This window comes from Bison bison, unplaced genomic scaffold (assembly GCF_000754665.1).
Source record: "Bison bison bison isolate TAMUID 2011002044 unplaced genomic scaffold, Bison_UMD1.0 scf7180017864218, whole genome shotgun sequence".
In the NCBI taxonomy this organism is placed as follows: domain Eukaryota; kingdom Metazoa; phylum Chordata; class Mammalia; order Artiodactyla; family Bovidae; genus Bison; species Bison bison.
In genome coordinates this window covers 4194422-4221535 of record NW_011494790.1, presented here as the reverse complement: position 1 = coordinate 4221535, position 27114 = coordinate 4194422, and the positions used below count along the sequence as shown (strand labels likewise).

Sequence of the window (27114 nt, the reverse complement as noted above, 5' to 3'; positions counted from 1 at the left end):
TTACATGGTTTCAATTTAACTCTTCTCATAGCTTATCAATTATGGTTCCTTTAAAAATTTTAATGGTTTCTCTTGAGTTTTAGCATAAACATTTTATATAAAATTTATATATATATTTATTTTTAATTAATTAATTTATTTAATTTTCCTTTTCCCTGAAGCACTTCTTTTAACATTTCTTTCAGTACAGGTCTACTGATAATAGCTTCCTCCAGTTTTTGTTTGAGAAAGTATTTATCCGTCAGAGCTTTTGAAGAATAATTTTACTGGATATAGAATTTGCATGATGTCTGATGAAAAATCGCTGCTATTCTTATCCTTGTACTCTACAAGATACTTCTTTTAAGATTTTGTGTCTTTTGTCTTCTTCAATTTGTGTCAATATAAGTAGATATCGATTTTTTAAAAATATTTATCCTGTTTGATAGTCTTTGAACTTCCTGAGTCTGTTGTTGGTATCAGCTCCTTTTGGAAAATGCTTGGTCATTACTTCAAACATTTATTCGACTGTAGTCTTTCTTTATTCTATTTCTGGTATTTACATTACATACATGTAATACCTTCAGATATTGTTCCAGAGTTCATGGATGTTTTATTCTGTTTTGGGGGGGGCATCTTTTTCATTCTTTTTTCTCTCTGTATTTCAATTTTGGCAGGTTCTATTGAGCTGTCATCAGGCTCACTGATTATTTCCTCAGTTATTCTGGTCTACTTATGAGATCATCAAAGGAATTCTACATGTCTATTACACTGGTTTTGGTTTCTAGATTTTCTTTTGATTTTTTTTTTTAGAGTTTCATCTTTCTGCCTGTTACCTATCTTTTCTTCTATATTGGCTACTTTTTTCATTAGAGCCCTTAAATATTAATTATAATTATCTTTAATTCCCATTCTGTTAGTTCCAAAATTTGTATAATATCTGAGTCTAGTTTTGATGATTATTTTTTCCATTTTGACTGTGTTTCAGCATGACTTGCCATTGTGTATTTAAAGCCAGACATGATGTATTGGGTAATAGGGACTGAGGTAAATAGTACTTTAATGTGAGGTAATAGGCATTCTGTCAATAATTGTTAATGAATGAATGAATGATTGAATGATAAATGTTCATATTACAAGGTCTAACTCTAAAATGAATGTTGTGGTTCCTTTAAGGTTTTACACCCTTTGGGAAAAGCAATGAACTTATTTTTTTTCTAACATGGAAATATTTTTTTTCAATGGAAGATGACAAACATTTTACTCTGTCAGTTGATTAAACTCTAGAGCTGTATGGTGCCATTGTTATTTACCTAAACTAGTAATACCATGTATGGTATAATATACCTGTTTCTTCCTATTTGTATTAGATTTTATAAATCTACTATAAAATTTTTATATATTTCAAATTAGAACATATTGCTATTATTATTAAAATACTACTCCATAACTGTCAGGGCTAGGAAGAAGCCAAAATTATGTTAACTGCCTGTCTACATATGCATACATGCACATATGTAGACATACATATATATATATATGTGTTATATATATTAATACAATATGTATTTTAATATATAGGCCGTCACATATGCAGACATACTCCCAATAATAGCTAAAACAATGATAGTAACATTAAGATTTTTTAAGAAAAGTTCTTATAATTCTAACAAATTTAATTATTTCAATAATTAAGTCTTTGCTATGACATTCAGTAATACAAAAAGTAGGTAAAACCAATCAGGTAATTACTGAATGTCTAGAATTACAGGACGGAATAGTGTTATATAAATATTAAACCTACTGAAGTAGAATTCAGTCACTGTCAACTTTAAGAACTTTGATAAGGCACTCTTTTCATTTTGCAAGAAAAACAAAGAATGAATTTGTAGGCAGACACGATTGTACTAATCGGTTGACATAAATTTCAGCTGCCATAAACGAATTCAGTTACATTTCGCTCATAGTACATGGAAGATTATAACAACAGAGGTTTCCTTGTTTCAGCTGCCTTCCCTATCTTTGCCATGGTTTTCTGTCTTCCCTACCTTTCACTGCACATGCACACAAACAAATGCACGTACATGGACACACCTTGCCCCAGATCTTAGTATGTCTCAGATAGCTTGTTTCCTCTGACCCCTAGCTTCTTTGCAGTTAATGACAGGAAAAGAGTGTGAAGTAGAAGTAGAAAAGATGTAAATGCATTATAGTGATATCATTGGCTTTAGAAATCTAACTTTCAACTCAGAAATGTTTATACTAAATGTGAACATTGCTTTCTACACATGTGGAAAAGAGTCTAGGTCCTAGATTCTTTTAGGTACCTCGCTTGTTAAATATCTTCCTAAATAAGTTCAGAATCTTGAGTTCACTTAGTTTAGTAAATTGTATATAAAGCCCAAAAGTAGAAGTGAATTCCAAACTCTGTTTTAGAAAACACATGAACAAATGGTAATAGCTATCCTAGTGGGTAGCTGTTAAATCTAAAAATGTTTGCCAGATGTGGGTAGAGAAGTTTCTGAATACATCCCTTAAATTTCATCTTTGCTTTTTTATAACAAGTGATTCGTAGCCAAGATCAGTTATGACTAAGAACAGATCAAAGAGAATAAATGGAAAATAATTGTAAAGAAAGATGTCCCTTTGTGCCTTTGTATTTTTCTGCTACAATGAGAAGATGTAGTTTTGAGATTTTATAATTGTCACAATTTAGACTATAATTATTTCATCACTTTCTGAAGAGAAATTTAATCATATTGAAAATGTTAGGAAACTATTCTTTTTGTAGTTGTAAATGTGTTATATTTTTGAAGAACTGAGTAGTCATCTACTTATTTTAGTGGAGAATTTATATTTAATAAAATGAAAAGCAGAGTTTAAAGTACCATGGTTTTCTAAAAAGAACAATGATGTTAATATATTAGCAACATGGCAAAATTAACTGCTTAGACAAAAAATTGAATTAGGCATTTTAAGATTTTCCTTAGCTATATAGATTTTCTGTTAGGTTTGAAAACATCTGTTTTGATTTTTAGAAGAAATCCTGACAATGCGTATTAAATTTTTACTCAGCAGTCTATATTTACGCTTTTTTATTTTTACAAATCTTCCAAAAGAACCAGTATTAATTGTGTACCAGAATCAAAAGTAAATTGTTATTTTGTGTTACAAGAGATGCATGTTTGATCCCTGGGTTGAGAAGATGCCCTGGAGTAGGAAATGGCAGCCTGCCAGTAGGAATGGCAGCCTCCAATATTCTTGCCTAGAAAATTCCATGGACAGAGGAGTCTGGTGGGCTAGAGTCTGTAGGGTCACAAAAAATCAGACAGGATTGAGCGCATGCGCACACACACACACACGTCGTATTACTTTTGCACTGTTAAATGGTCATATAATATATGGTGAAATGACATAAAATGTAACCACAAATGAGCTGCCTTGTATATATCTTAAAACATAAGACATTCTTTCCTAAGATATATCTCTTTGTATCTGTCTATCGTAGAAAGGGGAAGTTTAAATATAGTTTCAAATGAAAAAATATCATTTGCATAGAAAACTATGTACTTACATTTGAGAAAAGCATGTATAACAATAGATTAATATGTACGATAGACTCCTCAGTTACAGAAACTTAATGAGTAACCTTTATTGCATATCTCTTGGTCTCTATATAGCAATCACCTTGTCTCTGACGGATGATGCCATTTATTTTGACCTGAAACCTGCCCTCTAGCCCATTTATTACTGCTTATATGATAGTACGTACTTTCAGTATATTATTCACCATCAAGGGATGTATAAATGTATGATACTTCACAAATTATGTCTGTTATGGTTCACAGTTGATCAGTATGTACTCTCTCATTGATGTACAATTTATTTGATTCCAGAGATTTACTGAGCAGCTGCTATATTTACCAAATATATAATGTATTATGGATACATTGATAATGAAAACAGTTTTCTCTTTTGAAGGAACATGTCTTTTTATCACTGTCTCTTTTCCTCTTTTCCTTGGTCAGTTTTCCAACTCTCGATTGTGTCAAGAACATCTTCTAACTCCCTCTTTTTTTTGTATTCTTTTTTTCTTTCATGATAATACTAAGACTTTTTTTTTTGTTTCCTCTGATTGTACAAAAACAGTGTTGAGTATGTACTGGCACTTTAGCTTGAATCTAGGCAACCATACTAATAGTCATTGTATTTGTTACCATCACTCCAGTTTCACTTAAAAATATCTTTGATGAAGCAGAAGAATTATTAATTTTATTAAATCATGACCCTTAAGTGCATGTCTTTTAACAAATCATCTGTTTCACAAAATGGGAAGTATGTAAACCTCCTTTTGCTTCATGTCTTGGTCTGTTGGTTGTTGTAATGAAAAGCGCTTGTGCAGTTGTTTGAGATGAACTAGCTGCTTTTTCCTGGAACACAATTTTTATTTAAAAGAACAAATGAAAAACTATGGGTGGTTAGCGGAAATTCACTTGAAAAATGAACAAAAGAGCTTACTATTCAAGGAAAACAACCAATCCTGTTTATTGCCAATGATAAAATTTGAACATTTTTGAGCGAAAATTCAAATTTAATAAAAGTTCTGTCACTGTGAGCCTGACAGCTTCCTAATACTTAAAGACTTTTCCAGTGTGATTGGTGATAATTGATGAAACAGGATACAAAGAGATCATTGATAACGGTTTCAGAATCTGCATTGCAACTAAACTTTTTAAGAAATTTCTAGTTGTCAAGTTTTATTGTAGAATCAAAAAACACTACCATTATCTGAAAGGACTAATGAAAATACTCTTTCCTTTTCTAACTATATGTTAATGTAAGGCCAAATTTTCATCATATACTTCACCAAACCAAGAGTACAATAGATTGAATGAAGAATCAAATATGTGAATCCAGTTGTCTTCTAATAAGCCAAATACTAAAGAGATTAACAAAAATATAATTAAAAAACGCTATTATTCTCTGTGACATTCTTCTGTTGTAGAAGATTTTTAAAATTAAAGTGGTTATTTATGTTAGCATGTATTGAGTTATTAATGAATCTAATCATTTAATTATTAAAATGAATTAATAACTTTAAAATTTTTCTCAGTTTTAATTTTTATTATAATAAATATCACTACACACAACCTCATAAACAAAAGGTCTTTGGGGTCATTGATAATTTTAAGAGTGTAAAGGATACCAAAAATTTAAGAAGCTGTTGTAGAGATATTCTTACATATGTGACCAGGATATTTAAGAATCCTCATAGCAGCATTGTCCATAGTAGCCCCATATCAGGAACTACAGCAAATTCTTCATCATTGAATGGATAATTAAATGGTGTATTTACAGTGGAAATCTATATAGCAGTGAAAATGAATGGTGTGTGTAGCTAGACAGCTCAGCCGAGATGATGCTTTCTAACAGATTGTTGAATAAAAGAAGCAAGTTATAAAAGAATATGTGCACTGTGATTCCACTTGTATAGATTTCAAAGCCAGGCAAAGTTAACATATATTGTTTAGAGTTGCATAGGGAATGATTACCCCAGAAGTCACGATAGTGGTTCTCTCTCAGGGTAAAAAGAAGGATATAACTGTTAAGGTGAGTACAGGAGACAAGTTCTTATTATTCTGAAAATGTGTGTTTCTTAAATTCGGTGGAGATATCATGGATGTTTGCTTTATAATTTATGTATAATATATGTTTTATTCCCTCATATCATATATTATGAACATAAGAGAATAAAATTAACCTCTCCAGAAAAATAAAACAACAAACAAGAAAATATGATTAAGAAATATGATAAGGGAGTTAATCTGACTGGTGACTAATTTCACATGCGTTGTATATATTGCCTGCTATAAAACTCAGAGTCAATAAACCATCACACCTTTACATTATTTTTAAACAAAGCTGAAGTTTATCTTGAAGCAGTTGTTATAAGAATAATTCATAAGACCTCTGTTTCTTGCGGTCTTATTCAAAATGACTTTATACTCAGTTTGGCTGGATGCAAGACTTTTCCTAGGCACTTTTCCTATTGTGCGCTTGTGTTAAATGTCACCATGGAGAAATCTGAGGTTAATCTGATTATTTTACTATTACAGGTAATTTGATCTTTTGCCCTGTGTTGCCCCAAATATATTTCATTTTTGACGTCCAGTAATTTTACTAGGATGTGATGTAGTGTGGATGCACCTGTGTCAGTTTTTCCTAGGATGTAGAATAATTCACATTTGATGAAATTTGAGCCATTTTTATTTCTTGAAAGTTTTCTTGTACTTTTAAATCACTTTTCTTAGTGTTTATTATTTTGATTCTTCTCTTTGGGAATAATAGTGATACATGTATTGGATTCTTTTACTTTGATCCTTTTAAACTCTGCTCTTTTTACTTCTGTGAGGAATATTTTTAGCAGTTGCCTGTTTTTCTTTTTGCTACCTCAGCATGGCCTTTTTCTTGTAATAGTTTTATTCTCCCCCTCCTCCATTTATTCCCTCTGACAGTTCATGTTTTCATCTCTTGTCTTACCATATCTTCCCTGATTACTTGTATCTCTATGTTGAATTCTTATTTTTCTGAAATGATGGCTTTGTTAAGTTTGGGTTCATATGTGTCCAATTTTTATCTTTTCTGTAGCAATATTTTTTTCTGCCAGATGTCCTTCATCTTCTGTTTGTACTTTCCTATTTTTTTTCTTTTAAATATTTAATATATTTGTAGACACACTTCTTTTTTCCTGTTGAACCACACATCTTTGAATGAGTTTGATTTTTCTGGATGAACTACTTGTAGAAGGTTATGTTGCAGAGGGACCAGAGCTACTTTGTCAACAGAAATGTATTAATGATATACAGTGTTGCACGACTGAAATTCTTTAACCCTGTATTTTTTTTTTTTTGATAACTACTGGCAAGATAGAATCTCTCTTTCACCTTTTCTCACTGATAGACTGATTCCTACAAATATGGTTTGACTTACTCCCCAGTCAGCCCCATCTACTCTTCTGACAACTAGAATAAGGGTGTATATTCCAACAGTTTGCACCCTTATTCCAGCTGTTTATAAGAAAGTATTGTTGGTTCTGTCCCTCAGGTTGTTGCACTTAACTTTGGAGAACATGCTCTACTCGTTTTAGCTTAGATCAATTATTACTGTCCCCTCTGTGTGTCTTTCTTCATTGCTGTTTGATTTTTCTGTCTTTAGTCATCCTTCCACATACATTATGTCATGGTGGTTTATGGTTTTACAAGTTTTCTACTTTTCATTGAATGTGGAGTTTATGTTTCTTTTTTCCCATTTTTTTATTGCTTTTGAGTGATATATTAGAGGAAAAGGGAAAACTTTTTACTCGCAGTGTAGAAATAAGTGTCCTTTAAACTTTTGAGATACAATCAGAAGTACTAAGATATGAGAAAGGAAATTCCTAGTCTTTCATTTGTATCGCCTGGGGGAGGTTGAGCTGAAAATGTTCATCAAACAATTTATTTCCTGGGAAAGAAAGAAAGCAAAAAGCCTACTTTTTAAAAATAGATTTTGTACTTAATTTTCTGAAAAGTTAAGAATAATAATTTTGGAGTACTTTGGTTTCAGGATTACTTGTCAGTTCAGTCACTCAGTCATGTCCGACTCTTTGCGACCCCATGAATCTCAGCATACCAGGCCTCCCTGTCCATCACCATCTCCCGGAGTTCACTCAAACTCACGTCCGTTGAGTCGGTGATGCCATCCAGCCATCTCATCCTCTGTCGTCCCCTTTTCCTCCTGCCCCCAATCCCTCCCAGCATCAAGATTACTTAGCTTAGCTTTCCATAATTGGCTATGCTATCCTTGTTATTATTTAGTCACTAAGTCGTGTGACTCTTTGCAACCCTATGGCCTGTAGCCCACCAGCCTCCTCTGTCTGTGGAATTTCCTAGGCAAGAACACTGGAGTGGGTTTCTGTTTCCTAATGATGTTATCCTAATCAAGTACAAGCCTCTATCATTGGATTGGCGATTTGTTTTTGCCTTACTTATCAGCCAGTAAGTTAGCTTATTACTGTTGTATGGATGCTAGCAAAAGGCATGAGTTTCTGGATCAGGCACTTAAGCACAGCAAGTAGTATAAGCATTAGCATATTTATTTTGTTTCCTTTTGGAAGGAACCCAAAATCACACATGGGCAGCACAGTATGGCCTCAGATAAATGCCACACAAGTAGTGGGTTTATATCAAAACTGAGAAACAGTGAGCTTGGGGAATCTAATACTTTTATGTGAGCTAAGTTGCTTCAGTCATGTCCAACTCTTTGCAACCCTATGGACTGTAGCCAGGCTCCTCTGTCCTTGGGATTCTCCAGGCAAGAAAATACTGGAGTAGGTTGCCATTTCTTTCTCCAGGGGATCTTCCCAACCCAGGGATTAAATCTGAGTCTCTTGTCTCCTACACTGGCAGACAGGTTCTTTACCACTAGGGCCACCTGGGAAGCCCAATACTTTTATGACAAGTAATAAGTAAACCTGCTATTTGTCCAGGGAGATGTAACCTCATTTCTCAAAGTTATTCTGAGGAATGTCCTGGGGCCTGGGTTAAGAACAAGCCTTGCAGACTTATCATACTCAACAAAATGTGGGAAATTACAAGAGCGTCTCTCTCATTTCTCTTTCTGTCTACCTCTATGTGTCTTTATCTCTCTCTGTCAAACAAATGACAATCATTACCTAATCTGAAGTATTTTATTAAACACATAAAACCAACCATGATAATGTTCTCTTCCTATCACTATTCTTTCAGTGGAGTGGGCACCAGGTTCACTAACTCTCCTTTTTTTTTTTTTTTTTAAATTTACCTCAAGAACAGGGAGCTGAGTTTATTTTATATCTATTTATCTATCTTTCCTTAGATCTTGGCACATCATCATTATCAGTCCCAGCAAGAACCCTTCTTGTTTTAATATGTGTTGTGCTTAGTTACTCAGTTGTATCCAACTCTTTGCAACCCCATGGACTATAGCCTACCAGGCTCCTCTGTCCATGGGGATTCTAGGCAGGAATACTGAAGTGGGTTGCCATGCCCTCCTCTAGGGCATCTTTCCAACCCAGGAATCGAACCCATGTCTCTCACATTGCAGCTGGATTCTTAACCATCTGAGCCACGAAGGAAGCCCAAGAATACTGAAATGAGTAGCCTATCCTTTCTCCAGGGGAACTTCCCAACCCAGGAATCGAACTGGGGTCTCCTGTATTGCAGGCAGATTCTTTATCAGCTGAGCTACCAGGGAAGCCCTGTTTTAATATATGTAAATGTGTATTTCCGTATTCCCGTTTTCACTCCCATTTCTTCCCTCTTTCCTTTAATTAATTTGATACCTATATTTGGGCTCCCCAGGTGGCACTAGTGGTAAAGAACACCTCCCAGTGCAGGAAGCATAAAGGATGAGGGTTGGATCCCTGGGTCGGGAAGATACCCTGGAGAATGGAATGGCAACCTGCTCCAGTATTGTTGCCTGGAGAATCCCCATGGACAGAAGAGCCTGGTAGACTACGGTCCATGGGATCACAAACAGTCAGACATGACTGAAGTGACTTAGCATATTTGAAATCATCTGTATCCTTGCAAAATATTGCAGATTGTTTTATATATGTCTGTTTATTTTTTAACTTTTTAAGTTTGAAATGTTTGCAAAGTTATGGAGAAAATGATATAGTAGAAAGAGTTCCCATATGTCCTTGAGTCATATTTTTTAATTATTAATATTTTGCAACATTTCTTTCTCTTTTTGTATATGTACGTGTATTTTTTTCTGTACTATCTGAAAATAAGTTGAAGACATGCCCCTATCGCTAAATATTTCAGTACCTTTCCTAAGAAGAAAAAACAATCTCTTACATAACCACAGTATGATTATCAAGTTAGTTTTAACATTTATACACTATTATTATCTGATATGTAATCCATATTCAAATTTCCTCAGTTGTCTCAGCAGTGCTTTTTTTAACCTTTCCCTCTTCCAGTCTAGTTTCTGTTGCATTTGCTCATGTCTCTTTAGTCTTTAACTCTCTGAACAGTTCCTTGGCCTTTCTTTGTTATTTGATAATATGTATGTAATTTTTGTTTGTATGATATACTGGTATAGACCTTGTTCCTTTGTTCAATTTTTCAGTGTTTCTAAGATCCACCTATATTTATGTGTAGACGTCTATCTTGTTTGTTACTTCCAACTTCTGCTTAGTTTTCAGTTTACTTATCCATTCCCCAGTGACAAGCACCTATATTGTCTTCAACTCCTTGCTATTGTAAATAGTTCTGTCACTAACATCCTCATACATGTTCCTTTTAGGAATATTTCTGGAATATCTCTCTAAGAATAGAATTGCTGGGTCATAATGTTTCTTCTATTTAATCAAAGTACTGCTGAATTGCCCTATGGAACAGCTGCCCTACCACACTTTAACTGTTCTATACTAAGATCTCAGTTTCTCTATACCATTGCAATATTTAGTCCTAGGTAACATTCTCATTTTTGCTAATATAATGGTTTAAAGTTTGCTCTCATTTATTTTCTCTAATTACTAATGAATTTCATTTCTTTTGCCAAACTCCTCATTGATAGAGTTTCTTCAGGAAGGAACTTTTCTGTAATACACACACACATACACACACCACAGGCGCTTACATACACACACACACACACACACACACACACTCCAGCCTGGTCAATGTACTAGAGGGATATTTTGAAGCTGATGTCATGAATGGCAATTGTAAAGTCCCATTTCACTTTGTGTCACTGTCAGTAAACCAGTTGACATTAGTCATATCATTTCTCGGATTTCTTACATTTTAAATATAATTTGTAAAAGTATACATTCTCCTAGACAACTGAAACCAAGATCCTTAAGACAGCTATCTGCACCTGACCCTGAAACTATGAAGACTGTGTAGAAATAGAATTTAAGATTTACTTCTTCAGATACTTGAATTCGTCAATTTTCAAATCTTTTCCCTTATTTACTTCTGAATTTTTAAAAACTATGTACCCTATTGGTTATTTTTCAGTGGGTGTCCAAAATTTGTTATGTCTAACTAATTGCAAAGGATAGAATTTCTAGAGTACTGCAAAAATTACTATGTAAAAAGTTAAAACCTCCTTAAATATACCTGATTGATTCTAAATGCCATAGCAATTTGGTAACTATCATTGTGCATTTTGAAAATACACTAATAGGTTCTTCTGGTTTTTGTTTCTTATTCTTACAATGTTGTATTGGTTTCTGTCATATAGCAACATGCATTAGCCATTGTTATACATACATCCTCTCCCTCCCTGGCCTTCCTCCCCTCCCTCCATCACATCCCTCCAGGTCATCATGGAGCACCAGACTGGGCTCCCTGTGCTGCACAACAACTTCTCACAGGCCATCCATCTTACACCTGATAGTGTGCATATGTTGATGCCACTTTCTCCATTCCTCTCACACTCCCTGTCCCCGACTGTGTCCACAAGGCCATTCTCTACATCTGTGTCTCCATTCCTTCCCTGCAAATCGGTTCAACAGTGCCATTTTCTAGATTTCATATATATGCATTAATATACTGTTTGTGTTTTTCTCTTTCTGACTTACTTTATTTAACAGGCTCTAGGTTCATCCACTTCACTAGAACTTACTCAAAGTCATTCTTTTTTATGGCTAAGAAATATTCTATCGTGTATGTGTACCACAGCTTCTTTATCCATTTGGTTCTTCTTTTATAGTCAAATTTACATCTTTTTTTCCCCTTCGTTAGCTCAGCATTTCTGCTGCTCCTTTCCCTCCCAGTATATCATTCCTAATGCATATTTTAATATTTCTTAATATTTTTTAAAAACATGTTTTTATGCTTAAAAGTATTTCAATTATATAAAATATCTCTACAACAAAAAATTTAAGTTACAATTACATTTTTTAAATTTCCTGTGATCATAAAAAATCTTTTTTCTGGATTATGTGTTCATTACATTACAATTATTAATAACTGATTAGAAGAATATGTATATATTATGAATTTTAATAAATAGTTAAATATAAAAATAAAGTTTATCTTAGAAAATATATCTTTATTAGACTTGATCTTAGCCAAAAGACCAAGAAGTAATAGAAGATGTATCTTTCAATGTATATTTTCAATTACTGTATTTACCTCTGTACTGTTAGAGTAAGACAGGATTTCAGCACCAATTCAGCTTTTTTATTTTTTTTTCTATAGATGTGAATGTTGATAAAATTGGATCACATAAGTAGTTGAGATGAAGAGATTTTATTATAGAAATATCAGTCAGTTCTTTAAACTTCTTTTGAATTATTTGTTAACACATAAACTTGGGGCTCTATCATCAAAATTTTTAACAACCCATCAGCTGTTAATTTGATTATATCGTCCTATAAACTTGATGAAAGCAAGAAACTACATATGTTACTCAATCACTGAAATCATTCTTCTTAGTCCCGACACTGTTTCTAATTGTCTCTTTCCTTGACACCCATGTTTTTATACCCTGAGGCAATGAACTATTACAAAATTATGATGAGTGAAAGGTAAATTTTTCTGTTGTAAGGTGGGAGAAATATGATTTCAAAAGAAACTTTGCTTTCATAGAAAAGAATAAATAAATTATGGAATCTTTAAAAAATGATTTTCTTAAGCCATCTGTGCCTGCATATACCTATCTTAACATAACTCAGGGAATTGTATGCTGCTGCTGCTAAACAGAAATGATATTTTTAAAGCTGTCATTATTCCAAAAAAAATCATATGGCATCAACCTTTGTGAGAAATATGGAGTATTAAGTTTATTGAATTATAAATTTACAGTAAGGAACTTTTTAATGTAAATCAATAGCTATAAATTTATATATGTTTTGACAAAATGTATATCTAATTCAACAAACAGTATACTCCATCATTATGTTCCTGGAAGAGGTTGGCTTGAGTGTGTTGATGTCAAACCCAAGACTAAGTATTAACATTCTTGGAAGGTTATTTGGTGGTTTAATTTAGGGCTCTCTATAATTCTGTTCTTTTGCTTATGTTAGTCCCTACACCTGAATAATTAGTTCCTCCTCCCTCGTCCCACCATATCTGTCTTAATGATAGCTCTTTTATATTATATTTGTGAATTCACCTTCCCATATATGTCTCAAATCTAATCCCTCTTCTCTGTCCCATGCCCTCATTCAGATCTACCTCATTTCTCAATTGGTTATCATCTTTTATCTGTGTTCCCTGGCTCCATTCTCTTTCCATTCCATTGTCTCCACCACAGAATTACTATAATAATTTTTCTAAAATTTGGATCAATTCCATATTCTCCTGCTTAGAAATTTTCAGTTGCTCTTACTGACAAATCTTTAAAGTCTGTGCACTTCCTAAAGTGTTGATACTTTCTTACATTTATTAGCTTGAGACTATCTGTTCTCAACTACTTTTCCAAATTTTTCTCCAGCAACTATTCTTAATTGTTTCTTACTTGTGTCACACAAATTACTTATTTCCTTGAACAGATATAATGGTGCACTTACTAGAATGTCACAGTGGACACAACAAGGATATTTTTTAGTGATTTCACCTAAACTTCTGGCTACTTGTGATGAAAGACTTAACTTTATTCATATGCAGTGATCCTTTACAGAAAAATTTTATAATTTATCATTGAGATATGTTTTTAGATCACAGTGATAGCACTCAGCATGGCTATTGGACACAGGAAAAAAATGGCAAAGTAAAGCTTTAAAAAATCAGAGAGGCCATGGTAAAGAATAGACTATATTCATAATCCTTAAATGTATCAAGATTTTTCAAAAGGTGGTTTGAAAGCACATACACACACAAACATAAATTACAAAATGTATTGAATTCTCCTTTATACATATTAATAAGAAAAAGAGTTTTTATGTTTGGCCTATAACGTAAAACTCTATGGATAATAACTATCTTTTTATAATTCCGTTTTGGACTCAGCATTATGAAATAGCTTGAACTCTAGCAGATATTAGGTAGGTTCTACTAACAATTTCAACACTTAGTAACTGTATGATTTTTATGGGTCAATTATACATCCACTGTCTGTTCAAGGAGAGACTGTATCATATGAGATAACATTTGAGAGTATATTATAAATTTAAACAGGTTTAAAAACACATTGTATCATTGAATTATTCCTTAATCTCTTTACATTAATCCTATATTTCCTTAGAGAATCTAGTCTATCTTGATAGAAGCCATATGTTGATAGGGCTAATAAATGATCCAATAAGGGAAAAAAACATATTGAGGGTTTGTTTTATTTATTTTTTTCTAATTTTTTTCTTTTATGTTTCTTATGTTTCTTTCTTGTCAAAACAGTTTTGGTATGAACCATGATGGAATTGGAAATTCTTGTGGGACAAAAGGTCATGAAGCAGCAAAACTTATGGCAGCTCACATTACTGCAAATACCAATCCCTTTTCCTGGTCTGCCTGCAGTCGAGACTATATCACCAGCTTTCTAGAGTAAGTAATCCTCTGGAGAGTGATGATGAATTGCTCCAGAAGTAAGCCATTGATAGAAGCCTAATATGTAGTGCTTCAAACTGCATAATGAGTAACTTTTATAGATCCCAGTGATACTTCAGACTGTTCCCCAAATACTTTAATATATCACTCTGGCAAATTTTTAATTTTTTCTTTGTACTCAAATAGAACACAGACTAAATTAGGGGGACACAAACAGATTAAGGAACTGGAGTAAGACTGTAAAAGGGGTTGATGATATGAGTTAGAAATGTTAAACAAATGGGAAGGAATGTCAGAAAGAATTTAGATTTACATAATTTAGTAATGCATAATCCAAGCCTTAATCCAGTGATTACATATTTCATTTTGTTGGTTAAAAAAAAAAAAACTGAGTTCTGTAGAAATGCCAAAGTATCTAATAGTAACAAACAACAACAACAAAAAACCAAACACCCAGGAAATGAAAATAAGAAAATGAAAATTTGTCTTTGAAAATGTATTAAATGACTCATCTTTTCTCCAGTTTGAGAACTCCTTTGCTGGTCCTTTAACGTATATTCTAAGAGTCCAGTTATTTAAATTTGAAGACTATAAATTAGGTGTAACTATGTTGAGGAAAGCAGATGTTTTTCCATATTTCACCTGCATAGAACTTTAAGATTAGCCTTTGGAAACTGTTAGACTTAGGTCTCACTCTCTAACAGTGTGACCTTGGTCATTCATGTTTGTTACTTAAACTTCTAATATTCAGTGACTTCATTTATTGAATAAATTTAGGTAATGATACACATATCATCAAGTTGTTATGTAAATAATTATGCATAACACTATAATGTATATAAAGCACTTAATAGACATTCATGATGTGGTATATTAAATAATATCGAGGTTTTAAGCACTGTTTTTCTATCATTACCTTTAACTGTTTTCTGCCATTTTTTTCTGAGGAGGAGTGGTTAAGTATTCTGAAAAAGTTGGTCATACACAAAGTATAGGAGAGCAACAGAAATTTTTTGTTTAAAGTTCACCTTAACATGATCATAGTGTAACATTTTAGAAATTTGGAGGGAGACCTGGGTTTGATCCCTGGATCGGGAAGATCACCTAGGGAAGGGAATGGCTATCCACTCCAGTATTCTTACCTGGAAAATTCCATGGACAGAGGAGCCTGGCAAGCTACAGTCCATGGGTTGCAAAGAGTTAGACACAACTGAGTGACCAACATTTTCTTTTAACACTATGCAGGGTAACATTACTTATTAAGATTTTGGTTCATATCTGCTAAGAACCAGATTATATTCTTAAAACTTATAATTGCATATTTTTAAAAGCCCCAGACAAGAGATTTTATTAATAAATTACCGAGAGCAATGCTTTGCTCAAAGATCAAAAGACAAGTGTTTAAAATGGACTCTTTTGAATTAATGTGATAATGAAATTGAAGGAACTGGAAGTATTTTTAGAAGGTAGCTCTTCTGAATAGCTATACTATAACCTAACAATTTTTAATCTTTGTAATAGATAAATTATATTACTTGCCTTGTGCCAAAACTTGGTGAAGGAGCACAGAAAATTTGACATCTTTTTGTAGTTTTTTAACACAAAGCACTAGCAATATCATTTTCTGAGATGTTTTAATAAGACCATATAACCTAAATTTTAAGCACTGTTGAAGATCTACTCTGTCTAGAAATCAAGCCAGATCTGGAAACTCTCCCTTGACTTGGCTCACGTTTTTATAATGGAATCTTAGTGTCTATCTCCAGAAAGACAAAGTGTATGAATGCTCAGTATTCCTGTGCATTTTTGCATTTCCTCTGCTTGTTTTTTGTTTTTTTTTTTCCTTCCCCAAGTACATCATTTCTCATTCCTCTGTCTTGTTTCTGTTGTACAGCCCATTTGCTAGGAATATCTCTTTATACTAAATACAAGGACTGGTTTTGATCTCTTGCCAGACCCTGTGTAGTTAAAACTGTATTAAGGCTGTTAAAACATTCCAAAAGGGAATCCCTAAATTGCTGATAAAATACAGTTAAGAAATCACCACTGGTTTGAGGAGAGATGTAAAATTATTGCTGGTTGCAATAAATCATTCCACTGAATTAATTGAAAGAATTAATCCAAAAACCATTATGTAAGCCTTATTACCTCTTTGCATTTTCTATGTGTAAGCATAATTAGTGTTGACAGGGTTCTAGTGGGTTTATTATCCTGTATTTTATAAAAATATTTCTGTTGCATCCTCATGGGAATGCTCACAAAGTTAAAGGCATTAGTAAAAGATAGTTGTGAAAGACAATGGGTAGGGATTTGGGGAGAAGTTGGCATCTCTTCCGCCTCTCTTTAACAGTAAACTAAACAACTCTGATTGTAATCTGACCAAGCAATAAAGGTTTTTTAAACACAAGGCCCTTTAAAAAGGTCAGTTCACTGGAGCACAAAGATACAATAGTAACTTTCTTGAATTTCTTTGTTCCTCTTTATTAATGCAGGGGACTTAATTGCTTTAACAGCTTTGTGTGATATTTTTAAAAATCCAGTGATATTTTGATTAGGGATTGAGGTTACATTTATGTTTTATAGTTGGCTCAAAAAGACTCATAACATTTTATTTTAGTTTCTCTTCTCAAGAAAAAGAAATCTTGAAAGATGAATTGTTTAGGAATTGCAGCCCTGCCAACAGAGTGCATACTTTTCTCTACTTAGTGACTATATAGGCCAAAGATGATGGTGGATTTTAACAATAAGCTTTCTATGATTTATAGAGATTCACTATTCACTATGTTCAACTGAAAGCAATTCCATGGCCTTTAAATGCCAATAGAGTAAAAAAGTCTCTCGTGTCATTCTGAAACACTAGGTGCTATTGATCAATCAGGAGATGGTGTTTACCAACTCCCAATATTTTTTTTCAGATTTCTTAAACTCGGTGATTCAATAAGTGGTTCATGAATCGCCCAGAAGCCGTCCTGATTAAATAATAAAGAACCCATTACCGTTAAAATGGACGTGTTATGCCAGCTTCTGATGTTTTCGACGACGGCTTTGCAGGTAGTGTCCTTCCTATCTGCCTGCGGGACTTATTTATTTATTTATTCATTTATTTATTTATTTAGAAACTAGAGAAGATGAACCTGGTATTATGGCTCACATTCATTGATGTCTATGGGCTAATTTACCAGGCAGTAGAAGGCAGCCAGAAGTAATTGAGGCCAGTTTTTCATACATTTTCCACCACTTAGTGGTAGTACAGAGTAATTTCCTATAGTCCTCAAAAATCCTGGGGCCTCTGTGAATCAACTCTTGCTCTATTTAAATTAAAGTCTGTTATATTGTTTGAACTGTCAGAGATCCGTAGCAAAATTTCCTACAGTTCCAAATTAAATATTTTCACAGAAAAGATGGAAGCTGAAAAAAAGAGAAGCAATATTATGGTTGAGGATGAACTAGAAAGAAAGGTAGAGCTGCAAGAGAAGTGATATAAGATGAACAGGACAAGTAAGGCACTTAACAATTCTTCTAGAGCAATTACTTTTGAATGTCACTATCAGTAGTCTATTAGACAGAAAACAACTTTTATAGATGGGACCTCTTTTTTATGTGGAGCCAAAAAACAGCTTAGCAAAACAAATTTCTCCTCCTTCCATTTATCTGACATATTTTGGGGACTTCACTCTAACCCATAAATATCTTTGATAAGTCATAATTACATACGGAGAAAAAGAGCATAACTTAGTAAACATGATTAGCATAGTGTTTGCATATTGGAAGCCTCAAGTTCAGTTGTGTTCAAGTATCCTAGTCCTATAGAGGGCAAGAGATAAAGTTCTTAGAGTAATTCATTTTAAAGGTAATATATTGTTAGTTTTGTGAAGATTGGTAGAGCAGTTTATGAAAATGTAGTAGGTAAGACACTTGACTTGCCATAGATGAGACACCTAATTCATTTTTGCTTAATTTACGTGTGTTAGCACAACTTTATAGGAAAAGGTAGATGTTATATTATCTGTTAACTTTTTGTTGTTGTTGTTAAGAAACTGTTAAGATATAATCAGGGTTATATTGAAAGATCTATTTCTTAGATTAACCCACTGTTATAGGCTGAAGATCTGTACTTTATAGTGTAATTGTTTAACTGAAAAATAAATCTAAAATTACAATTATGTTTTCATGTGTTCTGGAAACAAAGCCAAAACACCATATTTTACATAAGAATCTGTACATTTTAATTGAAGATACAAATCTGGCTCATGTTCCTATATTCAAAGCTAATTTTTGAACTCTGTAAATAAGACTTCTCTAAATTAGAAGTGGAATACATAAAATATGACTTTGCTCTCATTCTGTAAGGATTTCTGGAACTGTAAATATACTTTGATTTACTAAGAGTTTCATAATTAGGGAAAAAGCATGTTCTCAGACTAATACATATTTTTTGCCTTGTCTTAGAAGCATAAACAAAAGTGGAGTGTATTAGTTCAATAATTACCTATATTGCTATAGATATTAACCAGGATTAGACTTTTAGTTGTGAAATATGTGCTGCTAGGGAACTAATCATACTTCTGCTTTTATGGAGTATACAGTTTTGCTCAGGACAAGTATATCTTGTCCCAAGCAATAGTAAGTTGTAATAACATCTTATAGGTGGAACATACAATGTTCTTCATTTCATTTATTAGTGAGTGAGGTTTATGTTTTCTGAATGAAAAAATTCACATATGACACTAGGGCACAAGCTCGTTATGCTTAAAGTGGCATTTTATGAGAAAATTCAAGAAAATTTATATATAATATTACTACTATTAATTTTAAAATAGCATAAATAACAGGCTCAGTATCATAAGAATATATGATTATATTGATTAATTGTAAGCTTAGATTAGTAAAAATTACTCATAGCTTCTTTTTGTTAAAACAACTATAAAATATATGTAATTAACTCATATCTAATATTTTTAAGAAAATCATTTATACCAGAAGACAATACAAAATGATTTATGTCAGCATAATTTGCAATTTCTAGAAGTTAGAAATAATTTAAACACTTGTTAATAGAAGTGACATAGTCTTAAATGGAATATCAAAGAACAATATAAATGAATAGCTTACAATTGCACAGCTCAACATGGATGTGTCTCACATTCATAGTATTGAGCAGAAGGATAAATTCATAAAAGAAAACCTACAAAATGACTCCTTTTATGTAGAATTCAAGAACTGTCAGGTGAATAAATTGAGAGATGAATAATTACTGACAACACCAAAGACATTATTATTTTAAAAATCAGGCAAAAATAATTATTTTAAAAATCATTAATTGCATCCTCTTCCCTGTAGATTCAGATTTTATACCTTTTATTTATTTGGAGAATGAAAATGTAATATGTGGGCATTAGAAATTTGAATTACACAGAAAAAAATCATTAATTCTTTGGGAGACAAAGAGAGTTGTGATTGAGCACTTGGAAATTTCCTAAGGGGACAAAAACAAAGAAAACACTTCTTAGAGTTAAATGTACATCTCTCAGGTTCATGTCCTCTATCTTCTTTCTATACTTATATCTGTGATATTTCATAATGGCAATTGATGGCACAGAGGCATGAAAATATCCAGAATAATTATCTTCTAAGGGCTTCCCTGGTGGCTCAGGGCTAAAGAATTTGTCTGCCAGTGCAAGAGATGCAGGCACAATCCCTGGGAAAGATCCCTGGAAGAAGGAAATGGCAACCCACTCCAGTAATCTTGCCTGTGAAATCCAGTGGACAGAGGAGCCTGGCAGGCTGCAGGGTCTCTTAAGAGTCAGACACAGCTTGAGCGACTAAAGAGTTAATTAATACCTACTGTTTATAGGTTTAACTTACTTGAAAATAACCAAAAAGTAACAGACAGATTTTAGTAACATCATGTAAAAACTGTTTTTGTAGCTTAACCCTAAGTTAAGAATTAAAGTATGAAGACTATCTTACCCCTCAAATACTTCAGTCAAGGTTTTACTGTATATAATATTTATCATTACTAGAAGGAAAATATGTGGTACATTTTCTACCCAAAATGTAGAAATAGTTTAAATCAAGCTTGCAGATATCCTACACTTGCTATCCTAGAGCCAATACTAGTAGGTAAAACACTAGACTTGCAAGCACTGATATTTTGTACAACTATAGCCAAATCCATTTTAAAAGATTTTTGTTGATGCTGTATTCCTAAATACATGTTTATTATTTAAAAGTCTGTTCTTTTTTTCACTTGTATTTTATATGGTGTTTCTTCTACAAAAAAAAAATATATATATATATATATATATATAGGAAAGAGATGACACATGTCTAGATGACTAACTAGACCACATCAATACAAAGCAATTGAAACACAAATCACTTTTGGGGTAGACTTTCTCACAAAGATTTTCCCACAGGGGACCACACTACATGGCATTCTTCATTGTCTGGAGGCTCCTGTAACAGTCATCTGATTTGGTAGTTTTTAAAGAATGCCAACCAGGATTGAAAGTGAAAAGAAAAAGTGAAAGTCACTCAGTCGTGTCCGACTGTTTGTGACCTCATGGACTCCAGGTAGGAATACTGGAGTGGGTAGCCTTTCCCTTCTCCAGGGGATCTTTCCAACCCAGGGATTGAACCGGGGTTTCCTGCAGGCGGATTCTTTACCAGCTGAGCTACTAGGAAAGCCCACCAACCATGATTTGTAGACCATTAATACCTGGGAACAAGAACTTTAAATGAAGTAATTATTTTTTCTTCCTAGGTTAATCCAGTTCTGTTAGCTATCAGGAAAGAATTTTTTTCCACGTTTTATTTTTTTCCTCAGGTTATCCTGTTTGTAAATGTTTGGGGGTTCCACATACTTCTTTCTCTTAAGTTTTTAGGTTAATTAAAAATAATTATGTATACTATTTTTTTAATGGATTTTGAGTTGGTGCCACTTAAGTGAATATATCTTATACTTTCCTTGTTATGCTATTGGCAAATATTTAATATCTGTAGGATCCTGTACTTAAGTCAGTGTTTAAAAATTTTCCATTAATTTATATAGAACTTAGCTTGATATTTTATTTTTATTACATATTTAGCTCCTTTCAGAGAGACTTTTATAGTTTGTTGTAGATAGAGATGAAATTTATATTTTAGGAAAAAATTAGGAAATAAAACTACTAATGGAATTACCTCATAAATTCTTCTTTTGTTATACTTTCACATTGACCTCTTTATCATTAACCTTAATATAAATTTTGAATTTACTAGTAGAATTTTATTTGGCTAAAATTTGCATACTCATGTGAAGCTATTTTATATAATAAAAAGAACTTACTATTTTTAAAATTCATCTGGAAATGGTCTTTCTTAGTGTATGTCAATTTCTAAAAGCATTGTGAACAGAAAATAAAAAGCATTCTGTCATAAAATATGGATAGCTGGGTGAAAAAATTTCTCTATTAGTTAGACACCTAGAGCAGTGACAAATGAAACGATTATAATAGCCAATAATAACATCTATCTATTTGGTACTACATTTAATAGTCCATCTAAATATCATTATTGTTTAAAAATTAATCAAAAAAGCAAAACAAAAAAAAAAATTAACCAAGAGGCATAAATGAAAGAAAAAGGGGTCTTTGAATCTATCACCTTATGAATAGCATGGTTCAGTTTTTGGGAGTTATTTATTTGCTTCTATGCAAATATATATTAGTATATAACATTTACTTTCACATTATAAGAATGATAAAATTTGAAGTGAATATGAAGTTTATTATTATGCATGTTTTTTTCTTGCTTACCTATAAATGAAAATTTGTACTGTCCTAAATAATAGTTGAGGAACTTCTACTTGTAAAATTATTTTCCTTTGGCAAAGTGGATGGAAAAGATTTGGAAAAAAAAACAGAAGTGCTGGCACAATTGACAGGAATGTTGGAAAAAATTTTTAAATGTTGGCATAGGAATTCTTTAAAAATTCTAACTTATTCACATGTGAAATGAAAGTAAAAAAGCATCTGTCCTATTTTATGCACACTGACTAAATAAAAAGAACAATTATATTTAGCAAAGTATAAAGCTCTTTAAACTAAGATATTCTGTCTGACTTTTGGCGATCTTTATGTTATTTGTTCCACTGAATTAAATATTATGTTTGAATGAAGCATACTTTGAAAAGCAGAAATTATAGAGAAGAGAACATTCTCTTTTCCAATTCTGATGATCCTAGATGAAATATGAAATTTTTGAGAGACTAAACACTTTTAATATACTTGAGAAGAGAACTTTGGATCTTGGCCTCATCTGTCATTCAGCCCATTTGTTATTGAAATATTTCAAGAACCTTTGGACATGTTTTACCACACCATCTATTTGTTCTACCCAAGGTGGAAGTATATAGATTAGGTCTTTAAGGATCACAACCAGTTTTTTTCCCATATTTTGTTTTTGATTCCACTACCAGATATGGTTATGTTTTCACTGAAAACAAACAAGAAACTTAGAGCAGTATGAAATTGTTTTTATTTCTCCAGAAATTAGTTTAAATCAGTGTTTAAAGGCCAACCTGACATTTTTAAATTATTTTGTAAGATGTTTTTATTGCATCTTAGTTCTGGAAAAAACTATTGGAACTCTTATTCAAGTTTTAATAAAGCTATTCTATTTTGCCATGATTATATATTAGTAGAATATATTGTTTTTCATGCATCAATTATTAAAATAAATAACTCAATACATGGTTTCATGACTGAGATTGAAATAGTCCACAGTGTACCTAATCTCCTTTGATCCTTTATGTTGAACAGTTCAGGCCGTGGTACTTGCCTTGATAATGAGCCTCCCAAGCGTGACTTTCTTTATCCAGCTGTGGCCCCAGGTCAGGTGTATGATGCTGATGAACAATGCCGTTTCCAGTATGGAGCAACATCTCGACAATGTAAATATGGGGTAAGAAGTCTTAATCCTTCTGTTTAGTCATATATATGTTTTTTTTTTCATGATGCAATTGTTAAGATGGAATTTTGATGAATGTAATTTCTCTGGTATCAGTATTAACACAAGTACGGCCTTTGACATTGCTCCTTTTCTGAAATCATTTGTATAATATTTATTCTAAATGTTTGAATAATCCTTTAATTAAATAAATTTCAAATGTCTTGAGAAGGATGCAGATAAAATTTAAATATTTTCCAGTGTATTTCTTTTTTAAGTTCTGAGTTTATAATGCCAACTTCTGTCTTTAAAATGTTATGATTTTGAAACCTCCCCCACTTCCCACCTTTTCTGGTACTGTAATAACTGGGTTAAGGACACTTTGACTTTGACTCAGAGTTTTAACTTATACTTTTAGTATTGAGTCATTGCAAGTTGCCCACATTCTAACACAGTAACCGAGTGGGGACAAAATGACATTAGGCTTAATAGAGAAACAAGGAATATTGCTATGGGAAAATAATGGAGGCATCATGGTTTACTCTTCTTCTCTGAGCATCATGGTTTACTCTTCTTATCTGTCTAAAAAAGTTTCAGGATCTACCTCAGAAGATGTTAAAAAATAATTCTTTTTAAATTTTCATAGAGAAAGATTTCAGTGTCTAATAGCAGAGACATTCATAGTAGATACACAATGTAAACATGTTGAATGAAAGAATAGGATTTTTAAATGATGAATTGTATGTCAAAAAATTTTGAAAGTAAGTTTAAGGCTTTGGTTCCAATTTTTTGTAAACAGTGTGTTTAAAATCCCTTAAAAAAAATAATAACAATAAAAGGTAGTTAAGACTAAATGGAGGGGTGTGGTCTGTGACCCGGCTCGTCAAGTTGCAGTGGCGCGGAGAAGTCTGCAAAACAAGAGGCGGAGGATTTAAAAAAAAAAAAGACTAAATGATACACATATTGTACTGTACCAGTTATTCTTCTTGGGTGCAGTACAAAGGAAAGTGATTTTTTAAATAACCTTTGAGTGACAAGTATATTATTATTCCTAGGAGGCTTTGGCAGCACATTTTGTGCATTAGATTTAAAGATTGTGTGCAACTATCTAAAGATCTAGAGTCTTAAGTAAAACTTTGTCTCTCTATGAAGAATCTTTACTTCTATTCTTGTTGCTGTATGTTTTCAGTTACTTTTTTCCCTTGATTGTTTTTTCCCTCAGAAAAAGCCAAACTTTTGATCACAATCTTTGTATATACTTGTAGCTTCAGTCAGTTCAGTTCAGTTGAGTCACTCAGTCATGTCCGACTCTTTGCGACCCCATGAATCACAACGTGCCAGGCCTCCCTGTCCATCACCAACTCCCGGAGTTCACTCAAATTCATGTCCATCGAGTCGGTGATGCCATCCAGCCATCTCATCCTCTGTCATCCCCTTTTTCTCCTGCCCCCAATCCCTCCCAGCATCAGAGTCTTTTCCAATGAGTCAACTCTTCGCATGAGGTGGCCAAAGTATTGGAGTTTCAGCTTTAGCATGAGTCCTTCCAATGAACACCCAGGACTGATCTCCTTTAGAATGGACTGGTTGGATCTCCTTGCAGTCCAAGGGACTCTCAAGAGTCTTCTCCAACACCACAGTTCAAAAGCATCAATTCTTTGGCGCTCAGCTTTCTCACAGTCCAACTCTCACATCCGTACATGACCACTGGAAAAACCATAGCCTTGACTAGACGGACCTTTGTTGGCAAAGTAATGTCTCTGCTTTTGAATATGCTATCTAGGTTGGTCATAACTTTCCTTCCAAGGGAAAAACAAACCAGCCCTAATTTAGATGGCTATCTGAGTATAGCATCCTGAGATAAATGCCAAACACAAACACTGGAGGTTCAAAAAAGGCACTCTGTCCTTTTGGTGAGGAGATACTTATAGTGTTGAAGCATCAAGAAATGTTTCATCAAGAAATCTTTCAACTAGCAGGTCTATAATGATGTCAGGGAAGATTTTAAACAAAGATCTACAGACTGACCCAGAACGTAGCAGTGGTGAGCTTTCCATGTCTTTCATTTTTGTCATCATGCGGTCATTGTAGGGATTATCAGTAATTGCATCTGTAGTTATGAAAAATCTTGTCTGAATTCTTTCTAAATAGGTTGATTAATATACATTTGAATACTTTTGGTAATTTACCAGTGGAGCAGAATAGATATGCAGAAATGAAACCATGCATATATGATCACCTGATTTTCAATCAAGGTGACAAGAGTACACAATGGAGAAAGGATCAGTTCAGTTCAGTCACTCAGTCGTGTCTGACTCTTTGCGACCCCATGGACTGCAGCATGCCAGACCTCCCTGTCCATCACCAACTCACGGAGGTTACTCAAACTCATGTCCATTGAGTTGGTGATGCCATCAAACCATCTCATCCTCTGTCGTCCCCTTCTCCTCCCACCTTCAATCTTTCCCAGCATCAGGATCTTTCCAAATGAGTGAGTTCTTCGCATCAGGTGGCCAAAGTATTGGAGTTTCAGCTTCAACATCAGTCCTTCCAATGAATATTCAGGACTGATTTCCTTTAGGATGGGCTAATTGGATCTCCTTGCAGTCCAAGGGACTTTTAAGGGTCTTCTCCAACAGTACAGTTCAAAAGCATCAATTCTTCGGTGCTCAGGTTTCTTTATAGTCCAACTCTCAATCCATACATGTCTACTAGAAAAACCATAGCCTTGACTAGACGGACCTTTGTTGGCAAAGTAATGTCTCTGCTTTTGAATATGCTGTCTAGGTTGTTCATAACTTTTCTTCCAAGGAGTAAGCTTTTAATTTCATGGCTGCAGTCACCATCTGCAATGATTTTGGAGCCCCCAAAAATAAAATCTTCCACTATTTCCCCATCTATTTGCCACAAAGTGATGGGATGAGATGCCATGATCTTAGTTTTCTGAATGTTGAGTTTTAAGCCAACTTCTTCACTCTCCTCTTTCACTTTCATCAAGAGGCTATTAAGTTCTTCTTCAATTTCTGCCATAAGGGTGGTGTCATCTGCATATCAGAGGTTATTGATATTTCTCCCGGCAATCTTGACTCCAACTTGTGCTTCATCTAGCCCAGCGTTTCTCATAATATACTCTGCATATAATTTAAATAAGCAGAGTGCCTTGTATATTGTCACGGATGTAGCATCATCAACAAATGCAGCATCATCTTTCAGAATTTGAAATAGTTCAACTGGAATTGCATCGCCTCCACTAGCTTTGTTCATAGTGATGCTTCCTAAGGCCCACTTGACTTCACATTCCAGGATGTCTGGCTCTAGGTCAGTGATCACACCATTGTGATTATTGGGGTCATGAAGATCTTTGTTGTACAGTTCTTCTGTGTATTCTTGCCACCTGTTCTTAATATCTTCTGCTTCTGTTAGGTCCATACCATTTCTGTCCTTTATTGAGTCCATCTTTGCATGAAAAGTCCCCTTGATATCTCTAATTTTCTTTACGAGATCTCTAGTCTGTTCCGTTCTATTGTTTTCCTCTATTTCTTCGCACTGATCTCTGAGGAAGGCTTTCTTATCTCTCCTTGCTATTCTTTGGAACTCTGCATTCAAATGGGTATATCTTTCCTTTTCTCCTTTGCTTTTTGCTTCTCTTCTTTTCACAGCTATTTGTAAGGCCTCCTCAGACAGC

At 33.5% G+C, this 27114-nt stretch overlaps 1 protein-coding gene across 3 annotated transcripts in view; it reads left to right on the top strand.

Moving 5' to 3' along the window:
- Positions 1–27114, top strand: part of ADAMTS6 (ADAM metallopeptidase with thrombospondin type 1 motif, 6) — a 286481-nt gene that overhangs the window by 124194 nt on the left and 135173 nt on the right. For all 3 annotated transcript variants that reach the window (XM_010845526.1, XM_010845524.1, XM_010845525.1), the window contains exons 10-11: positions 14352–14498; positions 23306–23447. In XM_010845526.1, the coding sequence (XP_010843828.1) occupies positions 14352–14498; positions 23306–23447 (289 nt within the window). The remainder of the gene's footprint in view (positions 1–14351; positions 14499–23305; positions 23448–27114) is intronic.